Raw genomic sequence first — 21903 nt, 5'->3', positions numbered from 1 at the left:
AAGCACTCCGTAATCAGCAGTCTGCAACTTTTCACATCGCCAGCATCATTTGGAATTCATGTTGCATCTGAAAATATTTCAGTAATTTATGATACAAGGCAAATAAAAAACTTCCCTCAATTCATCTTTGGGGTGGGGGGGAAGGAAAAAATAGGACACCAGCTAAGTGCAGCAGCTGAATGTTTTACAATTTCAGCAGAATGTTCAGGGAAGCTGGGTGAAGGTTGGTGAGGGACGCTGTACGGCTGCCAGCTATGCTCACAAAACAATTCAGATGTGGCGTTCAAAAAAGGGAGCCTTGCTGACACATGAACTTCTAAATGCCTGGGTGTAACAAAGAGAAACCTTGACTGCTTCTGGTAATCAACCCTTAAACCGGCTGCATGGTTTCATTCCCAGACAGAACCCTGCCTTTTAAGAACATGAGTTCATCGCAGCCGTCTCAAGGACGGCCACATTGAGTCTGGGCTGCAGGAGGACACTGGTGGCCGAATCCTCCGTACAAAATTGCAGCTCACATAGAAAGCTAGCCTGCAACGAGAGGGGGGAAAGTCCTAGCTTAGATTTCTGTGTAAAGAGAATTTTTTTAAACAGAGTAAAATTCCACAATTTGAAGTGATACGTGATTTAGTGTCTCACTAAGAATATTTGAAAAGCCGCTATTTGAAAAGTTGATTTCATCAAGGGAATTTCAAGGACGTTTTCACAAAAGCGGGTGAGATTTTAACTTGTGTGTGTCAGAAAAGTGCTGCTGACTTTATGGCAACCCTGAAGGGTTTTCAAGGCAAGAGACATTCTGAGGTTAGCTGCTGCCCTGGACTTCCTGGGAGGTCTCCCCTCCAAGTCCTGCCCCTGCATAGCTTCTGAGAGAGGATTAGCCTGGTCTATTCATGTCAGCGCTTAGATTATTCAAGGATAAATCTGAAACAAAGGACCACAAGAAACATTCTCAAGTTCCATTGTACAAATTTTAGAAGACCATTAAAGAGACCAAAAAAAAAGTTTCAAGCAAGGACATTTCAGCTCCTCACTCCTTCAAAACCAGCTTTAACTTGCTTATGAATATGGATGTGCAAATACACATGATGTATCTTGAGACAACATTCAAATGTTGCAGGTACCACTCTGGGCCCCGAAAAGAACATCCCACTGCATGTGAATCCTCAACATCATTTCAGGTGACCAATTAAACGATGTTAACATTGCAGTCAAACATTCCAAATGGCTTCCTGAGCATATTATGCATTTGAAACCTTCACATGCTGGGAGCCAAGTTGTTTCCTCTGTCGATTGTATCACTGGATCATTTCCATCATCATCGTGTTCCACTGTTTATTCCATGACTGCAGTAGCCTGATCCAATTAGAAAAAGTAATCCTAGTGGATTGTGGTAATTAAAATTAAGTTAAGCTGGCATCCAATCCTTTTGCATCTGTGGACAACTCTGAGTTAGTATAACGAATCTCAGGCAGTTTCAGAAACTACTTTTTGAAGTTAATATTAAGATTATCTATTATCTGTCCCATTTAGCTTAATTTTTTGTGTGATTTACATTTGGAGGATGAAGAAAATGAAACAAGCAATAACACTTTTCTCAGACAGAAAGCAGGCATGGGAATCAGAACGCTGACTGACCAGGCTCAAGCCAAAAGGCTGGTCTGGAGGCAGCTTCTGCCACAGCTAGTCCTTCCCCATCCAGCCTGCAGTCACTTTAAGCCACAGCCATACCCGTGTGCATGCACTCACGTGAAAATATCGCACACACTAAATTGCACTCAGGCCGTGACAACATGCAACTTAGTAATGTGCAATATCCCCACCAGAGCAAGCGGAATGGAAGCTTCAGGGGAGGAGGGTTCTGGAGCATTCGGGAGGAGAAGAACATGCCACTGGGGGGAGGGGGGGCAACCGTTCAAGCAAAAGGGGAGCATGCAGCGGACAGAGATGCACAGGCTCAAGGATCTCTGCTCCATTCGTGGTGGGGAAGAAGACGGGTTAGGTGCCACCCAGTTAGCTTTAAGAGCAACGCTATCTAGAATGCTGGAGTTTTACAGGCAGAAAGGTAGCAACGGAGAAGAACGGTTGTCTCCTGAACTCCGGGTTACACTCTCAGCACACTCTCAAAATGCCGCAGGAGCAAACTCAGACTGATTTCGCACTCACCTCACGCTGCTCTCACGTTCATCTTCTCAGCACAGCGTCCTTCCGATTTCCCACTATCTCCACCGAGGCTGCAGCAAGCATCAGCGTTTTTGTGCAGCAAACGGAAACTGGTTTTTAGTGATTTCCATTTGCTGCGTGAAAATGCTGATTTTTGCTGCAGCCCCAGCACAGATAGTGGGAAATCGGAAGTTAGCCGTGCTGAGAAGACAAACGTGAGAGAGATGTAAGGTGAGTGTGAAATCGGTCTCACCGCTGTTCTTATGCACCAAGGCAGATGAGCTGTACAGACTGGCAAATGCTCAGAGCAGCGGTCCCCAACTTTTTTTTAGCCAGCAGGCACCTAGGGAACTCTGACACGGTGTGGTGGGCACAGCCACAGAACAGCTGTCACTGAAGGGGGAGCCGGCCACAAAATGGCTGCTGCAGCTTCCCTTCAGTCGCACAGTGAAGATCCGCAGCTGCTGCCAAGAGAACGTTTTCAATCAAATCTCCAATGGCCAATCGGAAGCCATGCTGGGCAAAACCCCCATCTGGCCCCACCCACTTTCTAAAAACCCTGAGCAGGCACCAGGAAAGGTGTTGTTGGGCATCACGGTGCCCACAGGCCTCATGCTGGGGACCACTGACCTGGTGGAACAGCAGCAGATGAGGCTCCTCCTCTCCCCCGGTCTCCCAGCTCAAGGCATTTCCTGGACCAACTCACTGGTGCCTGCTTCAAAAACTGAAGCGCACTCGTATTTTTAAACTGGATGCCTCCATTCTGGCGTTGGCTGAGCAATACTTCCACACACCTCTAAGCCCACAGAGCAAACTGTGAACTGAGGGCCACGCAGTCTCTCACACAGGTATGGCCACTACACGATCATGCACATCGCTCCGTTCATGTCATCATGCAGGCAGGCTTCCTCTCCTTACAGCTCAGACTGACAGGCAACAGAAACTGATAGGTAAGGAGCCCGGAGAAGGCTGTGGAAATGCACGCAGCCTTCGCCTCTTTCACACTTGGCTTTGGTGTTTGGAATGGCCGCTGTTACTCAAGTTTAAACAGCACCAGGCTCTCAAGTTTGAACCTGGTCTGCTGACAGCCCGCACAAAATGCTGAAACCAGACAGAGGGTGGGGGAGCAGAGGAAATGGGAAAGAACAGAGCGTGCCTAGTTCTCCCCCCCCCCCCACCTACCCCAACTCTTGTTTCAGCTCTAAATTGGACCCAGGCTTCAATCAGGAATACTTCTGTGCACAGAACCTGCCTTTCTACACGACCTAATGGCTTGGTGGATGGGAACGGAGTATGAATGCGTGCACCACCACCACTTAAATACAAGTTTCACCTGTCCATGAGAGTGGTTTTGGCATGACTCTGAGAGCCAGCAAGGGGTGGGGTGGGGTGGTTAAGTGTGTCAGAGCAAGCCTCTGGGTTCAAATCCTGACTGGTGCCACGGAAGCTCACCAGGTGCCCTTGGGCCAGTCGCACATTCTCAGCCTAACCTACTTCACAGGGTTGTTGTGCGGATAATCTGGAGGAGAGGAGAACGATATAAGACACTCTGGGCCCTCGCTAGGGAGAAAGGTGGAGCATAAACGAAGTAAATAATGATGTTTTTACTAGTTGCTGCAGCTGAGGAAGGAGCAGCTACATGAAGCGATCCTGAAGACACTGAGCCAATCACTGGGAGCCCAGGCAGTGGGTCCTGATCTGCTTCCATTCCCCCCGCCCCCATTTCTTTCCCATGCAAAACCCCATGAAGCGACTCCCACACCAGACCCAGAGAGGAGGCTGGGCCCAGACTGCAAGCGACATTCAGACCCAAAGCAAGGGACAAGGGAATTAACCTGAGAAAGAAGGGGGTGGGGACACTTACGGCAAAATCGGTGAGCAGTAAGCTATTCATTACAACAAGCATCAAACGGTATTAACAACATCATTAATGGTGGGCATTACTGAGCTGCTCTGGTGAAATCTGGTAATGACTGCAAAAATTTGATCATGTAGATAAGCCTTGACATTCTCAGGACAAACGCCCTTTCATTCGTCCCCTCATTCAGCAGGTCACCAGCATGATGCGCTAGTTAGGATCTATTCCATAGGCTCGTAGGAAAAAACCTTTCCAGGTGGAAAATCTGTGTATCAAGATGACGCTTTATGCAGTAAAATTAAGGGGAAAAAAAGGAGATGCAGAATAGGGTTTTGGAGGCAAATGAGATGGAAGGTATGCATTTTGGTTCGATCCCAGCGGAAGCTGGGTTCAGGTAGCTGGCTCGAAGTTGACTCAGCCTTCCATCCTTCTGAGGTCGGTAAAATGAGTCCCCAGCTTGCTGGGGGGAAAGTGTAAAAGACTGCGGAAGGCAATGGCAAACCACCCTGTAAAAAGTCTGCCGTGAAAATGTTGTGAAAGCAATGTCACCCCAGAGTCGAAAATGACTGGTGCTTGCACAGGGAACTACCTTCACCTTTATTTTACATTTTGCTTTTAGAGAGCCCCGTGGCACAGTGTTAAAGCTTCAGTACTGCAGTCCTAAGCTCTGCTCACGACCTGAGTTCGATCCCCAGCAGAAGCTGGGTTTCCAGGTAGCCGGCTCGAGGTTGACTCAGCCTTCCGTCCTTCCGAGGTCAGTCAAATGAGTCCCCAGCTTGCTGGGGGGAAAGTGTAGATGACTGGGGAAGGCAATGGCAAACCACCCCGTAAAAAGTCTGCCGTGAAAACGTTGTGAAAGCAACGGCACCCCAGAGTCGGAAATGACTGGTGCTTGCACAGGGGACTACCTTTAGGAGAGACACTGGTAAACTGAAGGGTGGAACCCAAGGGGGAGCTGGAGTGCTTGGCTGAAAGCCCAAATTTGGTGGGTCTCAGATGACTAGACCACGGCAGCATCCTCTGCTCCCGTGCCCCTCTGCTTCCTGGACTGTAAATCTTTTATCAAGCCACTTCTCTGAGCCTCCTCCATGCCCCAGTAGGGTTCGCCACAAGCTGCCATGACTTCCGGGCATGCATGCATGCACACACACACACACACAAATACAAAAAAGGAAAAGAAGCGCCTTTGCCATTTGAAAGGGGTTGCAAAAGGGAAGCTGGGGGGGGGGGGCAGGCTGATACTGTGTGCCCATCTTCTTCATCAGCAGCAAGGGCTGCCTTTGAGCAGCACCCCGGTTGGGGTCACAGGTAGCAGGTGCTTCATCTACCTGCGTCACTACAGGAAATGTAGACAGAGACAACCCTTCAGAAGTTATAGAGCCCTTTCCCCAGCCCACCATCTAGAAGAGGCTTCCACAAGCAGCGAGCACTCAAGAGGGTACCTGATGGCCTCCTCCACGGACTGCCCCACGATGTTGGAGGAAGAGCCAGGCTGCGACAAGGGAGTCAAGCTGATCACCCACTTCACCGGCTTGTAGTACTCGTCACTGGAGCTTAAGAGGTAGAACAGAGTGGTCAGGAAAATAACCTGCAAGGGAGAAAAAAAAAATACCCTGAAGATGCCAATGCTCCATATCCCTACAGAGTCACATGGGAATGGATGTTAGGACAAATGAGAAAGGACTACCGCACTTTCAGGCATGACCCTAAACCATGAGGGTGAAATCCGGCTCAGAAAAGGCAGTGCACCTACCTGGGCATAGGGTTGCCAATCCCCAGGTGGGGGCCAGGGATCCCTCGGTTTGGAGGCCCTCCCCCCCACTTCATAGTCCTCAGAAAGCAAGGGGGGGGGAGAGGAAAATGTCTGCTGGGCACTCCATTATTCCCTATAGAGACAGATTCCCATAGGAAAGTTGATCCATAGGTATCTGGGGCTGGGGGGGGCTGTTTCTTGAGGTAGAGGCACCAAATTTGCAGCATAGCATCCAGCGCCTCTCCTAAAAATACCACCCCCCCCCAAGTTTCAAAAAGATTGGACCAGAGGGTCCAATTCTACGAGTCCCAAAAGAAGGTGCCAAATGGAGGGAAGGCGTTTAAGAGAAGCGTGGCCACTTCAACTGTGATGACCAGAACTTCCTTTGGGGTTCAATTGTGCTTGTCACCTCCTTGCTCCTAGCTCCACCCCCAAAGTCCCCAGATACTTCCTGAGTTGCACCTGGCAACCCACCTGGGCGCCATCCAAGCCAGGGCAAGAGTTACTTCCTTCTATATCCGCTGAAGCCAGTGGGCTCAGCAGAGTGCAATTCTCCTTAGAATTCCACTCAAAGATGGGGGGTTTTTTCTTCGTTTTATGAAAACTTGCCTTATTACAGGGGTCCAACCTTTGAAAATCTATTTGAATACATCTATTCCACACACACAGTCTGAATTCATTTCACGCAACTTTCCTTCTCCAACTGCTATCCTGAGAAGTTTCAAGGGATTCAAGACTCTTAAGAATTCCTTGTTGACCTTTGGTTCTTTTAACTAAATCTGGGGAGAAACCTACCAAGGCAGCCTGCTGGCCCCATTCAGTAGTCCTGAAGCTAGAATCAGTTCAATGTATTTCAATACATGCTCAGCTTGGAAAATATCAATTAAATTTCTTTTTAAAAACCCTCCCACATACAATACCATGACCAACAAAAAGACTTCTATGTGCCGTTATATTCCAGCATTTCAAGATTCTTTCATACATTTCACAGTAGAGGGGTCAGTTATTTAAAAGCTCAGCCTTCTGCTTTCTTCTCGTGCATGCCATTATACAACATTTTGCTACACCGCGAGTAATTTCTTTAGAGCAGTCTGAAAGGAGGCAGGAAGTGTAGAATTGCTCTAATCTTCTAGGGGAATGTATTAAAATTGGTGCAATGTATTCAGAATGTGTATCATTATAGTAGGGACAGTTTAATAATCGGTGATCAACTGTCTCAACCTTTCCCGTTGGGCAAGGACAGACCCGCCGGAAATAAGGAGCGCAAAGATATCTGCTTTCCAGAAAAATAGAGGGCAAGGCACTGACTGAAGACAGCATTTTAACCCCCATTCCTCACCCCCATTTTTGTTTTTTGCCAAAGTGGGTCAAAAGTTCTTTCTGCTCCTCATCACCTTCCTCTGCAACCTTATTACTAGCAGCACACCGTTATTTTCTAGCAAGCAGCACTCTACATACAGCAAAACTTCATTCGAGAGAGCCTTCCTGTCATGGCCAGCCGCTCTCCCCCCAACACATACAACCCGTTTCCACACCAGAGTCCTTGACACAGCCCAGCTCAAGGTGATCGCAGGCCACAGGGCTGTGTCCCACCTGCCGCATTTCTCATGCTTGGCAGCTGTCAAAACATGAGCTGAAAGAGGAAGTCACCTCACACTTTACTAATACCACCACATTTAGACTCTGTTTAGATGTCACAGGAATCTGTGGTTTTAGCTATGGTTGCTTTGTAGAACTCATGTCTCTAAGAATAAATCAAAGCTGGGTGTGTGTCAACAGAATGCTGGTTTCTGCCCCTTTTTCCCTGCAGAGGTCTGGCTCCATGGGCCCCAACAAAGCATGGAGCCACTCCTAAAGTTATCCTCAAATTTCTGGGCAGTTTTTGCTTCCTCACATGCAGCCACCTACTGCTCACATGCCTACCAGCATACACTCAAGAGGAGCCCCACAAAGTGACCCCCAAAACACGAGGGCCACAGAGCACAGCCTCTGCCATCTTGGCTTATTCAACACACCAGGATATTTCAGTCTATTAATTTTACTAAACTGAGCAAGCAAATAATATTCTGGAATACCTGGAATGTGCTAACATGGTTAAGTTGGATATAAAAGGAGGGAAGCAGACTTTGGAAGAGGACACAGACCTTCCATGTGGGGAGGGGGGCTTAAGACAGGAGCAGACTTTCATGGGGCTGAGAATACATGGGATCGGGGCTCCTAGATCAGGGGTCCTCAGTGAGGTACCCAGGTGTGCCATGGCACCAACCAACACCTTTCCTGGTGCACACCAGGTATTTTTTTTAGAAAGTGGGTGGGGTTCTGCCCAGGGGGGCTTCTTATTGGCTGTGCAGATTAAAATAACACTTCAGTGACAGCTGCCATTATCGAGTTTTCTCCTCTAACTTTTCTTTCCCAGCGTATTTTAAAAATTTACTCCTCTTGTCTCTTGGGCCTCCTCTGTGTGTTGATGGCTCTGCTCCCACAGAGGGCATTTTGTGGCTGTGCCCACAGGCTGGGGACCCCTGCCCTAGCTACACTGGCCAATGGGTTCACAGACTGCCTTTCCTTCTTGTGAGGTATTTGGAGGAGCAACGGCTGGGAGTGGCTGTTTCAAATGAAGCAGCTCTCTCTTGGTTCTAACAGTGGCAGAGGCTGCAAAAGCCCAGCAGGAAGAGCATCTCTGTGCCAGACACACAGCACGGAGCAGTCACAGAATCACAGAGCTGGAAAAGAACTCCAGGGTCATCTAGTCCAACCCCCTGCACAATGCAGGAAACTCACAAATCACCTCCCCCTAAATTCACAGGATCTTCATTGCTGTCAGATGGCCATCGAGCCTCTGTTTCGAAACCTCCAAGGAAGGAGAGCCCACCACCTCCCGAGAAAGCCTGTTCCACTGAGGAATCGCTCTAACGGTCAGGAAGTTCTTCCTAATGTTGAGCCGGAAACTCTTTTGATTTAATTTCAACCCGTTGGTTCTGGTCTGACATTCCGGGGCCACAGAAAACAGTTCTGCCCCATCCTCTAGATGACAGCCCTTCAAATACTTGAATATGGTGATCCTATCACCTCTCAGCCACCTCCCCTCCAGGCTAAACATGACCAGCTCCTTCAACCTTTCCTCATAGGAAAGACCCCTCACCATCTTCGTCGCCCTCCTCTGGACCTGTTCCAGCTTGTCTATATCCTTCTTAAAATGTGGTGCCCAAAACTGAACACAATACTCCAGGTGAGGTCTTACCAGAGCAGAGTAAAGTGATACCATCAGTTCACATGATCTGGACACTGGACTTCTGTTGATACAGCCCAAAATTGCATTTGCCTTTTTAGCCACCGCATCACACTGTTGACTCTTGTTCAGTGCACTCACCCACTGGCCACTAGATGAATAGATGCCAGTAAAAGGTAAAGGTAGTCCCCTGTGCAAGCACCAGCCATTTTTGACTCTGGGGTGACATTGCTTTCACAACGTTTTCACGGCAGACTTTTTACGGGGTGGTTTGCCATTGCCTTTCCCAGTCAGCTACACTTTCCCCCCGAGCAAGCTGGGTACTCATTTTACTGACCTCGAAAGGATGGAAGGCTGAGTCGACCTGGAGCCAGCTACCTGAACCAGCTTCCGCTGGGATCGAACTCAGGCTGTGAGCAGAGGACTCTGACTGCAGTACTGCAGCTTTACCACTCTGCACCGGGGGCAGCTAAGATGCCAGTACAATGTAGTTAAACCATAGAGCTCCTATCAAAAAGGAAAATGCTTCTGACTGAGCCCGCAGTTACGCTCCAGAAGAGAAGACACTTCGACCACACTGTACAGCATAAACAAGATAAAAGAAACATGCTTACCAGCGAAAGCACAAAGTTGAGCAGAGCAGTCCCACTGTAGAAGAGGACAGTTACTAAAGTTGTAGCGGTGGTAAAAAGGAGGCTCATGTTATGGCTCATCACTATCCACAGGGATTCCAGGATCTGGAAAAGAATGAAGTGGAGTGCTGAAAGACAGCAGCTTGGCAAAACTTTTTAACCACGTGACACACATATGAAGCATATTGGACATATGAAGCTGCCTTCTACTGAATCAGACCCTCCTGGGTCCATCAAAGTCAGTATTGTCTTCTCAGACTGGCAGCGGCTCTCCAGGGTCTCAAGCTGAGGTTTTTCACCCCTATTTGCCTGGACCCTTTTTTGGAGATGCCAGGGATTGAACCTGGGACCTCCTGCTTCCCAAGCAGATGCTCTACCACTGAGCCACCGTCCCTCCCTAACACTTATGAAGCTGCCTTCTACTGAATCAGACCCTCCTGGGTCCATCAAAGTCAGTATTGTCTTCTCAGACTGGCAGCGGCTCTCCAGGGTCTCAAGCTGAGGTTTTTCACCCCTATTTGCCTGGACCCTTTTTAGTTGGAGATGCCGGGGATTGAACCTGGGACCTCCTGCTTCCCAAGCAGATGCTCTACCACTGAGCCACCGTCCCTCCCCTGACCAGCAGTGGCTCTCCAGGGTCTCAAGCTGAGGTTTTTCACACCTATTTGCCTGGACCCTTTTTTGGAGATGCCGGGGATTGAACCTGGGACCTCCTGCTTCCCAAGCAGATGCTCTACCACTGAGCCACCATCCCTCCCCTGACCAGCAGTGGCTCTCCGGGGTCTCAAGCTGAGGTTTTTCACACCTATTTGCCTGGACCCTTTTTTGGAGATGCCAGGGATTGAACCTGGGACCTCCTGCTTCCCAAGCAGATGCTCTACCACTGAGCCACCATCCCTCCCCTGACCAGCAGTGGCTCTCCGGGGTCTCAAGCTGAGGTTTTTCACACCTATTTGCCTGGACCCTTTTTTGGAGATGCCAGGGATTGAACCTGGGACCTTCTGCTTACCAAGCAGATGCTCTACCACTGAGCCACCGTCCCTCCCTAACACTTATGAAGCTGCCTTCTACTGAATCAGACCCTCGGTCCATCAAAGTCAGTATTGTCTTCTCAGACTGGCAGCGGCTCTCCAGGGTCTCCAGCTGAGGTTTTTCACACCTATTTGCCTGGACCCTTTTTTGGAGATGCCGGGGATTGAACCTGGGACCTCCTGCTTCCCAAGCAGATGCTCTACCACTGAGCCACCGTCCCTCCCCACAAGTGATTTCAATACCCACCCCACATGACACAAGTGATTTCAATACACAGTGCTAAAGGAGTGTGAGATATATTCTTTAAGAGAAGGATGAGTTTCTGTTCTTGGTAGCATCGGCACCAGCAACAGCAGCAGAGGACGGCCTATCTGGAAAGTCACACTGATTTCTTCAAGGTGCAATGGCAAACTGATTCCAAATATGCTCTAGCGCCATTACAGGGCAAATGTAAAACCACAAAGTCTAATAAGCATCCTTCAACACAAACATAAAGAAGTGATTTGGGTCATTTTAGGTGGGCTGCGATACTCCCTCTAAGCAGTGGAGTCTTGTGAGCAAAAATTCTATGTTGTGCGCTACTGGCATTAAAGTTGTGAGCTGCTGCACGTAGCTTGTTCTGGGGCCATTCTTCCTGAGCAAAGACAAAAATGTGTGAGCCGGACACAAAAAAACTGTGAGCTAGTTCACACTAACTCAGCTTAGAGGGAGCACTGGCAGGCTGCTGTGTCGGTCTGCAGTAAAACAGGAAAATTTAAGTCCAGTAGTACCTTAAAAAGACCAACAAGATTTCTAGGGCGTCCAAACTTGAGAGCATACGCCATGGAAATTGTGTAGGTCTTTTTAAAGGTGCTACTAAAGCTGAATCTTGTTCAAGTATTTTGTGAAATACTTTCAGAACAAAACTGCTTAAAGATTCCATTCTGGCTCTAGTTCTGTGGGACAGGTTCCCTGAAGAGGTGAGGCGTCCCCCTTCTTGAAGGCCTCTAGGAGCAGGGGTGGAATTCTAGCAGAAGCTCCTTTGCATATTAGGCCACACACCCCTGATGTAGCCAATCCTCCAAGAGCTTACAAGGCTCTTTTTTGTAAGCTCTTGGAGGATTGGCTACATCAGAGGGGTGTGTGGCCTAATATGCAAAGGAGCTCCTGCTAGAATTCCACCCCTGTCCAGGACTTTTGAGTGTATTTGAAAGTATTTCAAACCATTTTTTTTCCTTTTTACATTTTGACTGAAAATGTTTTTGACTCTTATTGCAGGCCTCCCCTAACCAGGAGGAAAGGCAGGATAGGAAAGCGTTCATAATTAAATGAAAATAAAAGTCTGTTATGTGATCCTGTTCAAAAACACTGGTTTGAGATTTTAAAAAGGCAAGAAGGACACAACGATTACTCAGTGTAGGAAGACAGACAGCACCTAAACGGGAGGACAAAGTTGAACAGAGATTAAAAAACTGACAAAAAGGGGCAGGAAGGTTTTTTGGGGGGGGGGCATGACAAAGCTAATATGGCATACATTGCACTAAATGCCAGGGCACATTTTATTTAAAAGATGGCTTATGCTGAGATTTGCAAAAGAGAGTTTTCAGTGTGGGTCTAAACACAAGGGTACAAACCTTATTTTTGTAATTCAGTTAATGGTTCGTGGCTGAACCACAAACCAATATGAACCAGGAGGCTGGTTCACATTGGTTCGTGACTCCTGCTTTCTGCTCCCCACCACTCAGCTATTTTCAATGAAGAGCAGAAAAGGCAGAGGTCTAAACGGCTTCAAGCCATTTAAACCTGTGCTTTCTGCTCTTCACGAACCACCATGACCTGCCTTAAAATTCATGATAGTTCATACTAGCATTGTTTTGCAAACCACAAACCCACCAAAATTCGTCATGAGCTTTCATTTGTGAACCTTTTTGTGCCCTTCCCTGCTTAACACCATTAAAAGTTTCTAGTGTTATTAGAAATTATGTACTTCACCACATGCAGATGTTATTGCCAGAGAGGAGTCACTCAACTGGACAAATTATATGCCAAAAAGGGGGAAAGGGCCGGAGGGGGGGTGCGGGGAGGAAAGACTAGAAAAACTAAACACACAGGCTGAGGGGTTGGATCTAGACTAAAATTTTGATCTCCAGAACACCACTTCCCTGCCTCTCCCCCCACCCCACAGTCCTGATTGCCACAAAATGCTCCCCCTGGGATACAGGGAACCCTAAAGAATGATATTGGGGGGGGGGAATAAGCAGTGGGAAGGGGGGGGGGGAATCATTGACATCTGTCAGTTTGTTCTGGATCCAACCTTGACTCTCTAATACAAAGTGTCAGAAATACACACACATTGTTGCTTTGCTCAGAACATATACAACAGTGTACACAGACTGGAGAATGAAATGAACCTCAAGGCTCCCGAAAACTAAGCACCTCACTAACTGATCCTGGAAATGGTAGTGAGACGCCTACAACTATATCATTACAGTATGAAAGAAGAGCCACTAAAAGGAAAGGCAGCTTATGGGAAGTGCAGCTTCAATGAGGGAAATGAGAAGTCATTTTATGGAGCTATTTTCAGAGGGGAGCTGTACTGGTCTGCAGTAGAACAATTTGCATCTGCTAAGCAACCGTAAAAACCAACAAGATCTTTTGAAGTATACAAAAAGAGCCCTCGAAAGCTTATATCCAGAAATGCTTGTTGGCCTCTCAGGTGTTAATGAATCCAGCAGTCACGGACAGAGGCATTTTTTCCGTTTTACTATTTAAAAAATGACATACCGAAAGAAACGTCTCAATGTTCTCATGAACAAAAGAGGCAACGTCTTGCCAATCCAGCATCTCTCCTGGCCAGCTGTTCTGACGGCCTACATGTGGCTTGTGGCCTTTGTGTCTTCCTGAATGTGTCGTGTTCTGTCAAACAAAAGAGTATTTCACAGACTGAATTTTAAAGAACACAGGTGCAAGAGTACACGAGGGACACCCCCATTCTCCCAAACTAGTGACTATGCATTAATGTTTTCAGCCTCTTTCACAGAGGTAAGTGGCTACTACCTGCCTCTCTGTAGCAACCCTGGGCTTCCTTGGTGGGCTCCATCCAAATGCTAACCAGGGCCCAGCCCTGCTTAGTTTCCAAAATCTGAAGAGAACAGCTTAGCCTGGCCTATCCAAGTCAAGGTAGGTGGTTTGTCATTGCCTGCCTCTGCGTAGAAATCCCGGACTTTCTTGGTGGTCCCCCATCCACATACTGACCCTGCCTAGCTTCGGAGACCTGGTCAGATCAGGCTAGCCGGGGCCATCACGGTCAGGACCCTTCTACAACTAATAAAGCCTTAACCCAGGTTTTCCAAAGTCTGCTGTGTTCGGATTTTTGTCATTGCTGCTGCTCTTCATCCTTTGGGTATTCGAAATCTTTAAAAGAATGTATCATTTGGCATCAGCAACCACTCTGGAATGAAGAGTCCATACGGCAGGGACGTGATAGGGACCTGACCCAACCCTCTGGGCCTGTTCAGACACCAATTTGTTCCCAGAAATTTACATGGGATGAAATGTGAAGCCCCACCCCCCGCCCAAGAATGCATACCAGTCCCTCCAACACTTTCCACACAAAGGCACAAGGTGACTAGGAACATGGAGACCCCGCTGTCTATTTCAATACTGGAACCTCCTAACACCACACAGCACTCAGGTTTCTAGCAGCTTCTATAATTATCACTCATGTAAGCACTAATAAATACCCTTGAATAAGCCCAAGGTCCTTACTTTCACAAACCAAGAGTGGTACAATCTGTCCCAGAGCACCAAAACTTGCTTCTCGATCAGAGCTGTGTTGTTGACTTTTTCTCCTAATATTTTATGGAGCTGAAAGAGATAAAAAAGAAGAGCTGAAAGGCAGCTGTTTTTAGCAGTCACGTGTGGCAGATCTCTGGTTGCTGAGTAGGGGAAAGGCCATCTTGGATGCGTGTAGAAGTCACTCCACTCATTTTCTTTATCTCTCTTCCTGCAGGCAATATTTTAAGACCTGGGGGGAAACTACAGTTTGGGTCAGATGCCTTGTAAGCTTCTGGGAGTGATTAATAATTTTCTTTCACTCTTAACCCCAGAAGTATTGATCTGCTGTGACTACTGGCTAGCAGAGGTCCTCATGCAGAAGAGTGGGCACCACGGCTTGTCCTGGGCATATTTTGCTCTCAACTAAACCATGCAGAAACCGTGGAAAAAAATCAGCCCCCAAATGAGGAGTTATTTATTTACTTACTTCTTTTTTATATTTTTAAAAAATCATCTTTAAAAAAAAGAAAAGAAAAAGAACTAGGAGGAAAACTCAAAAACCACCTTGTTTACTTTTTACAAAACTTGTAAAAAGTAAACAAGGTGGTTTTTTTCTTCATTTATATCCCACTTTTCTCCCCAGTAGGGACCCCAAAGCAGCGCACCTTTCCTCCAGTTCTTCTTTCCTCCAATTTATCCCCACAACAACCACGTGAGGAAGGCTGAGAGGAGAATGAAGTAAGCTGCTTTGAGCCCCCACTGGGGAGAAGGCAGGGTCTATAAATGAAGTACATCAATAAATAGGCAGACCTCTCATTTTGTCCCCAAAAACATCAGAGCAGCCCAAGTCCACTCAGTGACTTTTCTATGGCACAGCAGGTACTCGAACCTGGGTCTCTCTAGCCACTACACCATCCAGGATCTAAACATGGTGGGTTCCTTAGGCTCCACCTGGCATACACGTGTCGTCCTGCCCCTTTTCCTCTAAAAGCACAAACCGTTGAGATCCAAACTGCTCTGAACTCAGCCCCACCTGCCATCCTGCTAGCCAGGAAAATGTTACAGAATCAAACACCTTTTGGCTAAGGCCTAATGATGGCAGGTGCCGGCAGTTATGTTACCTACAGGAACCAGGAACTTTGATCATGATCAGAGCCTACTTCATCATGATCAAGATATGGTAGGACTACTTTATCCTACATTATATATACAGCAGGATTATCAACACTAGAGGAGCCCCATGGCTCAGAGTGGTAAGCTGCAGTATTGCAGCCCAAGCTCTCTGCTCACGACCTGAGTTTGATCCCGGCAGAAGCTGGGTTCAGGTAGCTGGCTCGGGGTTGACTCAGCCTTCCATCCTTCCGAGGTCGGTCAAATGAGTCCCCAGCTTGCTGAGGGGAAAGTATAGAAGACTGGGGAAGGCAATGGCAAACCACCCCGTAAAAAGTCTGCCGTGAAAACGTTGTGAAAACAATGTCACCCCAGAGTTGGAAATGACTGGTGCTTGCACAGGAGACCAACCTTTACCTTTTATCAATACTGGATTATCAAAACCATACCTTGTGCGTTATCCATTCTCGACCATATTGATAGACATTATTGGCAGCTGAATTCAGAGCCTTTTGAATAACTTGAGCTTCTGGAAGCCAACTAAGTTTAAATTAAAAAAAAAAGACAACTGTATCAAATACTTCATACCACAGTATGTAGAAAGTTTTTGGCAACAGCAGGTTAATGCAGATCACCATTAACAAAGTATAATTTGGCTTTGTTCAAAGGAAAGAAAATAAGTTTTTTTCTGTAAGATTTACTCAAAAGTAATGTAAACTCTCACCATATTATAAATGCTATTTGGGGGTTGAGTTTTAGAAAGCAAACACTCCTCTTCTCTCATTTAAGAAAGGAGAACAGAATTCTCAACCCAACTGAGAATTCAAGAGTCCATCTCCTCTGAGCCTCTATGACTTTAATTTTGTTACCACCAGAAATGTGATGAGGGGAAAAACAGGAGGAAACTCTCCCCCCCTCAGGATTTTTTCTCTGGAAACGTAACTGCATAGAAGTCCATTCTCCCTCTCTCTTGCTTCCTTCTGCGTCACAGCTTGCTTTGCCAGGATTACTCATTCGCACAGGAGCTATGGAGCAAAGCCTCTATTTTCTCCCACTGGCTGAGGCTCCTCCCTTGGGGAGGAAGGGTGGGGGAGAGAGAGCTTGTTTTGATACCGACCACAACATTGCAAGAGTGCTAAAGCTTTAAGCATGTTTTATTTTAGATTTAAAAAAAAATTAATTGTGTTTGTCTGTGTCCTTTATAAGTTTATATCTCCTCTATCTGGCATTACATTCCATGACACGCCTGGCCTGGCCCGACAAGATCTCCTTTATGTCAGATCCGGCCCTCATAACAAATGAATTCAACACCCTTCTTGAACTCAATACTGAAATATGCTGCTAATCTCACAGAGCACCTATATAAGACCCACTTCTGTAAAAACAACACATTGTATTTACCACAAAACCTGCATTTTCTCTTTTCTCCTTCTTTTCAGAGGTCAAAAACTGTCAAGATACCACAGGAGGCAGCACTTCATAGCTTTCTTTAGGATTTGGGGCATTTGTAATGTTGCTGGTAGAAAACAAGAGCATTCACACTTTTAAATTTCTTAAGTATTAACAGTGGGTTCGGGCAGCCTTTTTTTGCTGGTGAGAAAGGAAGGAGGGGTTCCCTTTGCCTGCAAAAAAGGTTATGCTGAGGATCACAAGACCAGCATGTATTAAAGCCACATGAGCTGGGGCTGTTATTACTAGGGGGGGGGGGGAACTGGCCAACCGATGGGGCCTGCACATGAACTACAGGCCTCTGGATTATGTTAGGGAAGGATAAAGCCTGCTTTTGGAATAATACTTGTCCTCTGGAATGGGGCAAGTGAGACCTAAAGTTCCATTCCAAGAGAAGTGGGACAGGTAGCTGATGACTGGCTGATGTGGGAAACTGAATCAGCAGTAATTGGTCAAAAGTCATCTCAGATGGAAACTCTGAGCCTGCACCCTAAATGCAACCTCTGGCAGCAAATCCCACATTTTAATCCACTCCTAGCAACTGTGCCAGCCTGCTGTCCAATGAGCGGAAGTGCCCTCCAGCTATTTCCTGATCTGACAGAGTCAAGCTCACCCCCTCCAGTTCACGCAAAGCCATCTCCTTGCCTAACCAAACTTTCTTGTCTTGCATGGATTCTGTTAACAGCTTATTCACCTGACAACATCATCCAGACAAGACGACGGCAGCACCTGGAAGTTTAGACAAAGGAATGTTGATGACAACCAACCGCAAACCTTCAGGTGATCAAAAGGGTCCATATAAATATTAAAGAATGTTAGCAAGGGCCTTACTCCTTGGGGGACACCACTGAGTTTACAGAATCAGCCTCTCCAAAGAAATCTGCTGCCCTCCAGGCAACAGGAAAAAGTAAAACCAACAGTATATATCACCAGATGCTCCAAAATCCTACTCTACACAGTTTAACAGATTCAAAGAACTGTCTGTACCTAATGTGGCAGGCTGATCTAATGAAACTAATAGGGAAGAATCACTTAGCAGTGTGTAGCCATAAATAATTCCCCAGCACAACAGAAGCCAGCTCTATCACAACCAGGCTGAAAGCCTGACTGAAATGAGTCAAGGGAAGATATTTCCAGGAACACCAGTTTCTGCCACCACCCACTCATCTGTCCCACAAAAGACAGATTAAAAGCAGTCTATAAGTCACTAGAAGAGCTCCATGGCGCAAAGTCGTAAAGCTGCAGTACTGCAGTCCTAAGCTCTGCTCATGGCCTGAGTTCAATCCTGGCGGAAGCTGGGTTCAGGTAGCCAGCTCAAGGTTGACTCAGCCTTCCATCCTTCTGAGGTAGGTCAAATGAGTACCCAGCTTGCCAGGGGGAAAGTGCAGGTGACTGGGGAAGGCAATGGCAAACCACCCCATCAAAAGTCCGCCTTCAAAATGTGAAAGCAACGTCACCCCAGAGTCGTAAATGACTGGTGCTTGCACCTTTTATAAGTCACTAGACTCAGGTGGGTGGTTGTGCTGGTCTGAAGCAGCAGAACGAAGTCTGAGTTCAGCGGCACCTTTAAAACAAACAAGGTTTTATTCTGCATATAAATTTTTGCGCCCATGCGTATGAAAACTTATACCCAGGAATAAGACTTTGTTGGTCTTAAAGGTGTCACTGGACTCAAACTTTATAAGTCCCGAGCTTATCCTTGTCCAGGGAGGGATTTTTCAACAGATGGAAGAGGCATTTAGTGGCTGCTGCTGCTCTTCCTTTTCAAACCAAGCTTGACCAAGCCAGAGTTGCAGGGCTTGATTGTGCAGTGACGGCTTTCACTGCCCCAAAGACATCGTAACCATAAGTCAGGGCAACCTTTCCAAAACGTCTAACAAGAAGATGCTTCCAATACCCTCAGTCCAGGATCAACAAGCCAATTTGTCCAACCAAATCCAATTTTTATCAACCAAAAAGAATGCAAAAGTATCACTGCAGACTACATACCAGTCCTCATCTCCTGAGACCCTTGAGGTGCCAGAAGACCATGAACGATCTTATAAAACTTTGCTGGATGAGATTCACCTGAGTCAGTGGCTGCAGATAAGTTTTCTGCACCTCTATGGTAGCCCCTTCACAGGCCTGCAAATGGGCTCTTGTGTCACATCCTGCTTGATTTGGCCACCAACAATGCTCTAGTCAACATCCTGCTTCAGACATGTCTAGATATGCCCACAATGATGATTCTCTATGATGACCAGAAAGCCAACACTGAAAAGCAACCCAGTTTATGGTCTGGGATTCTTGGTTGCCTTCCAAAGGTGGCCCCGAAACTGATTTTGGGCTGTATCAACAGAAGTATAGTGTCCTGATCATGTGATGCGATGGTATCGCTTTACTCTATTCTGGCTAGACCTCACCTAGAGTATTGTGTTCAGTTTTGGGCACCACATCTTAAGGAGGATATAGACAAGCTGGAACGGGTCCAGAAGAGGGCGACAAAGATGGTGAGGGGTCTGGAGACCATAAGAACATAAGAGAAGCCATGTTAGATCAGGCCAATGGCCCATCCAGTCCAACACTCTGTGTCACACAGTGGCCAAAAAAAAAAAATATATATATATATATATATACACACACACACACACACATACACACTGTGGCTAATAGCCACTGATGGACCTCTGCTCCATATTTTTATCTAACCCCCTCTTGAAGGTGGCTATGCTTGTGGCTGCCACCACCTCCTGTGGCAGTGAATTCTACATATTAATCACCCTTTGGGTGAAGTAGTACTCCCTATTATGTCTGCTCAGCAATTTCATCGAATGCCCACGAGTTCTTGTATTGTGAGAAAGGGAGAAAAGTACTTCTTTCTCTACTTTCTCCATCCCATGCATTATCTTGTAAACCTCTATCATGTCACCCCGCAGTCGACGTTTCTCCAAGCTAAAGAGCCCAAGCGTTTCAACCTTTCTTCATAGGGAAAGTGTTCCAGCCCTTTAAACATTCTAGTTGCCCTTTTCTGGACTTTCTCCAACACTATAATATCCTTTTTGAGGTGCGGCGACCAAAACTGCAGATGACCAGAACAGGACCAAGTCCTATGAGGAAAGGTTGAGGGAGCTGGGGATGTTTAGCCTGGAGAGGAGGCGGCTGAGAGTTGATATGATCACCATCTTCAAGTACTTGAAGGGCTGTCATCTAGAGGATGGGGTGGAATTGTTTTCTGTGACCCCAGAAGGCTGGACCAGAACCAATGGGTTGAAATTAAATCAAAAGAGTTTCCGGCTCAACATTAGGAAGAACTTCCAGACCGTTAAGAGCAGTTCCTCAGTGGAATAGGCTTCCTCGGGAGGTGGTGGGCTCTCCTTCCTTGGAGGTTTTTAAACAGAGGCTAGATGGCCATCTGACAGCAATGAAGATCCTGCGAATTTAGGGGGAGCTGTTTGCAAGTTTCCTGCATTGTGCAGGGGGTTGGACTAGATGACCCTGGAGGTCCCTTCCAACTCTACGATTTCATTCCCTTAGGGAAACACTGCCCTCCTTTGTAGACTGAACTTTTGAATTTGTAGAACACTTAAGATGTGCATCACAGTTAATCAAGAGAACAGCTTAGCTTAATACAGACAATTACATTGGCTTCATTCATTTGACATACGCAAGTAAAGACTGACTTCATGCTTAAATACTAACGTAAATTGACCACCAACAAAGCTAGGCTCATGCCTCCCTTTGCACCTTGGACAGAAGCGCTTGCCAGGTTTAAAAACCCATGCTTGCCACTGCCGAGCATCTTTGCGGCCCCCTGTTTTCAAGTATTAAGAGAATCTTCATACATGATTCACAGGATTGTCCTTTTGAATTCTGTCACATTACTGCAGTATTCTTACTTGGCCCATTCGGGATGATTAGCTACGGTTTCGTTGATCAAGCTGCTTGTGACTTCAATCATATGCACACTTTCTTGATGCACCTAAGTTCAATAAAGACAGAGAGGGAAAATGTCAAGGAAAGAAAGGCAACACCACAGGACCCAAAATGGTACATTGACGGAAATACAGTGTCTAGCAATACTCCCTCTGTGGAATCTTGTGAGAGAAAATTCTACTTTGTGAGCCACTGGCATTACAGTTGTGAGCTGCTGCATAAATTAGATTGCTCTGGGGCCATTTTTCCTGAGCTAAGACAAAAATGTGTGAGCCGTTAGGCTAAAAAAACTGTGAGCTAGCTCACGCTAACTCAGCTTAGAGGGAACACTGGTGTCTAGGGTGGTAGAGAGAGCAGTGGTTCCATCTGTGCTCTCGAATGCCACTTTAGACCACTTACATCTACAAAAAAAGCCCAGCAGGAACTCATTTGCACATTAGGCCACACCCCCTGACATCACCATTGTTTTGCATAGGGGTTTTTTGTAAAAAAAAAGCCCAGCAGGAACTCATTTGCCTATTAGGCCACACCCCCTGACACCAAGTCAGCCGGAACTGTGTTCTTGTGCATTCCTGCTCAAAAAAGACCCTGCTTACATCCAAGCACATACTGCAGATGAAGCCAGCCATAGGACAGATGGGGGGAAAATCGGTATTTTATCTTGGGAGGAAACAGGGAAAAGAGGGAGGGGAAGGAATGGAGAACAGAAAAAAGAGTGAGGGTAGGATTGTATCTGCTGGACAAGTTTCCAGCAACGCTTCTTCTGTAAAAATGTTTGAAGGCTTTTTTAAAAAACTAAAAATATTTACTATGCACAATCTGAACTATTTCAAAAGAGTAGACTGTACTTCTGCATTGGTGAGACAACAGTCTAATATATTAATCCACTACAATGTTGTATTACCGAACTCAATCATTTGGAACAGCGCTTGAATTCAGAAGTGAGATGCACAGTGCCAGATATATTTTGAAAAATAAAAATAAATCACCTGAAACATTCCACACTTTCTCT

At 46.6% G+C, this 21903-nt stretch overlaps 1 protein-coding gene across 1 annotated transcript in view; it reads right to left on the bottom strand.

The window, feature by feature from the left end:
• Nucleotides 1-21903, bottom strand: part of TMEM245 (transmembrane protein 245) — a 71434-nt gene that overhangs the window by 13401 nt on the left and 36130 nt on the right. The window contains exons 8-13 of the mRNA XM_060247828.1: nucleotides 20855-20937; nucleotides 15980-16070; nucleotides 14412-14510; nucleotides 13428-13559; nucleotides 9615-9737; nucleotides 5461-5606 (exon numbers count right to left, since the gene is read on the bottom strand). Coding sequence (XP_060103811.1) covers nucleotides 5461-5606; nucleotides 9615-9737; nucleotides 13428-13559; nucleotides 14412-14510; nucleotides 15980-16070; nucleotides 20855-20937 — 674 coding nt within the window. The remainder of the gene's footprint in view (nucleotides 1-5460; nucleotides 5607-9614; nucleotides 9738-13427; nucleotides 13560-14411; nucleotides 14511-15979; nucleotides 16071-20854; nucleotides 20938-21903) is intronic.

The sequence above is a fragment of the Heteronotia binoei genome, chromosome 10, assembly GCF_032191835.1.
Source record: "Heteronotia binoei isolate CCM8104 ecotype False Entrance Well chromosome 10, APGP_CSIRO_Hbin_v1, whole genome shotgun sequence".
NCBI lineage: Eukaryota > Metazoa > Chordata > Lepidosauria > Squamata > Gekkonidae > Heteronotia > Heteronotia binoei.
This window is presented reverse-complemented; position numbering and strand designations above follow the sequence as displayed.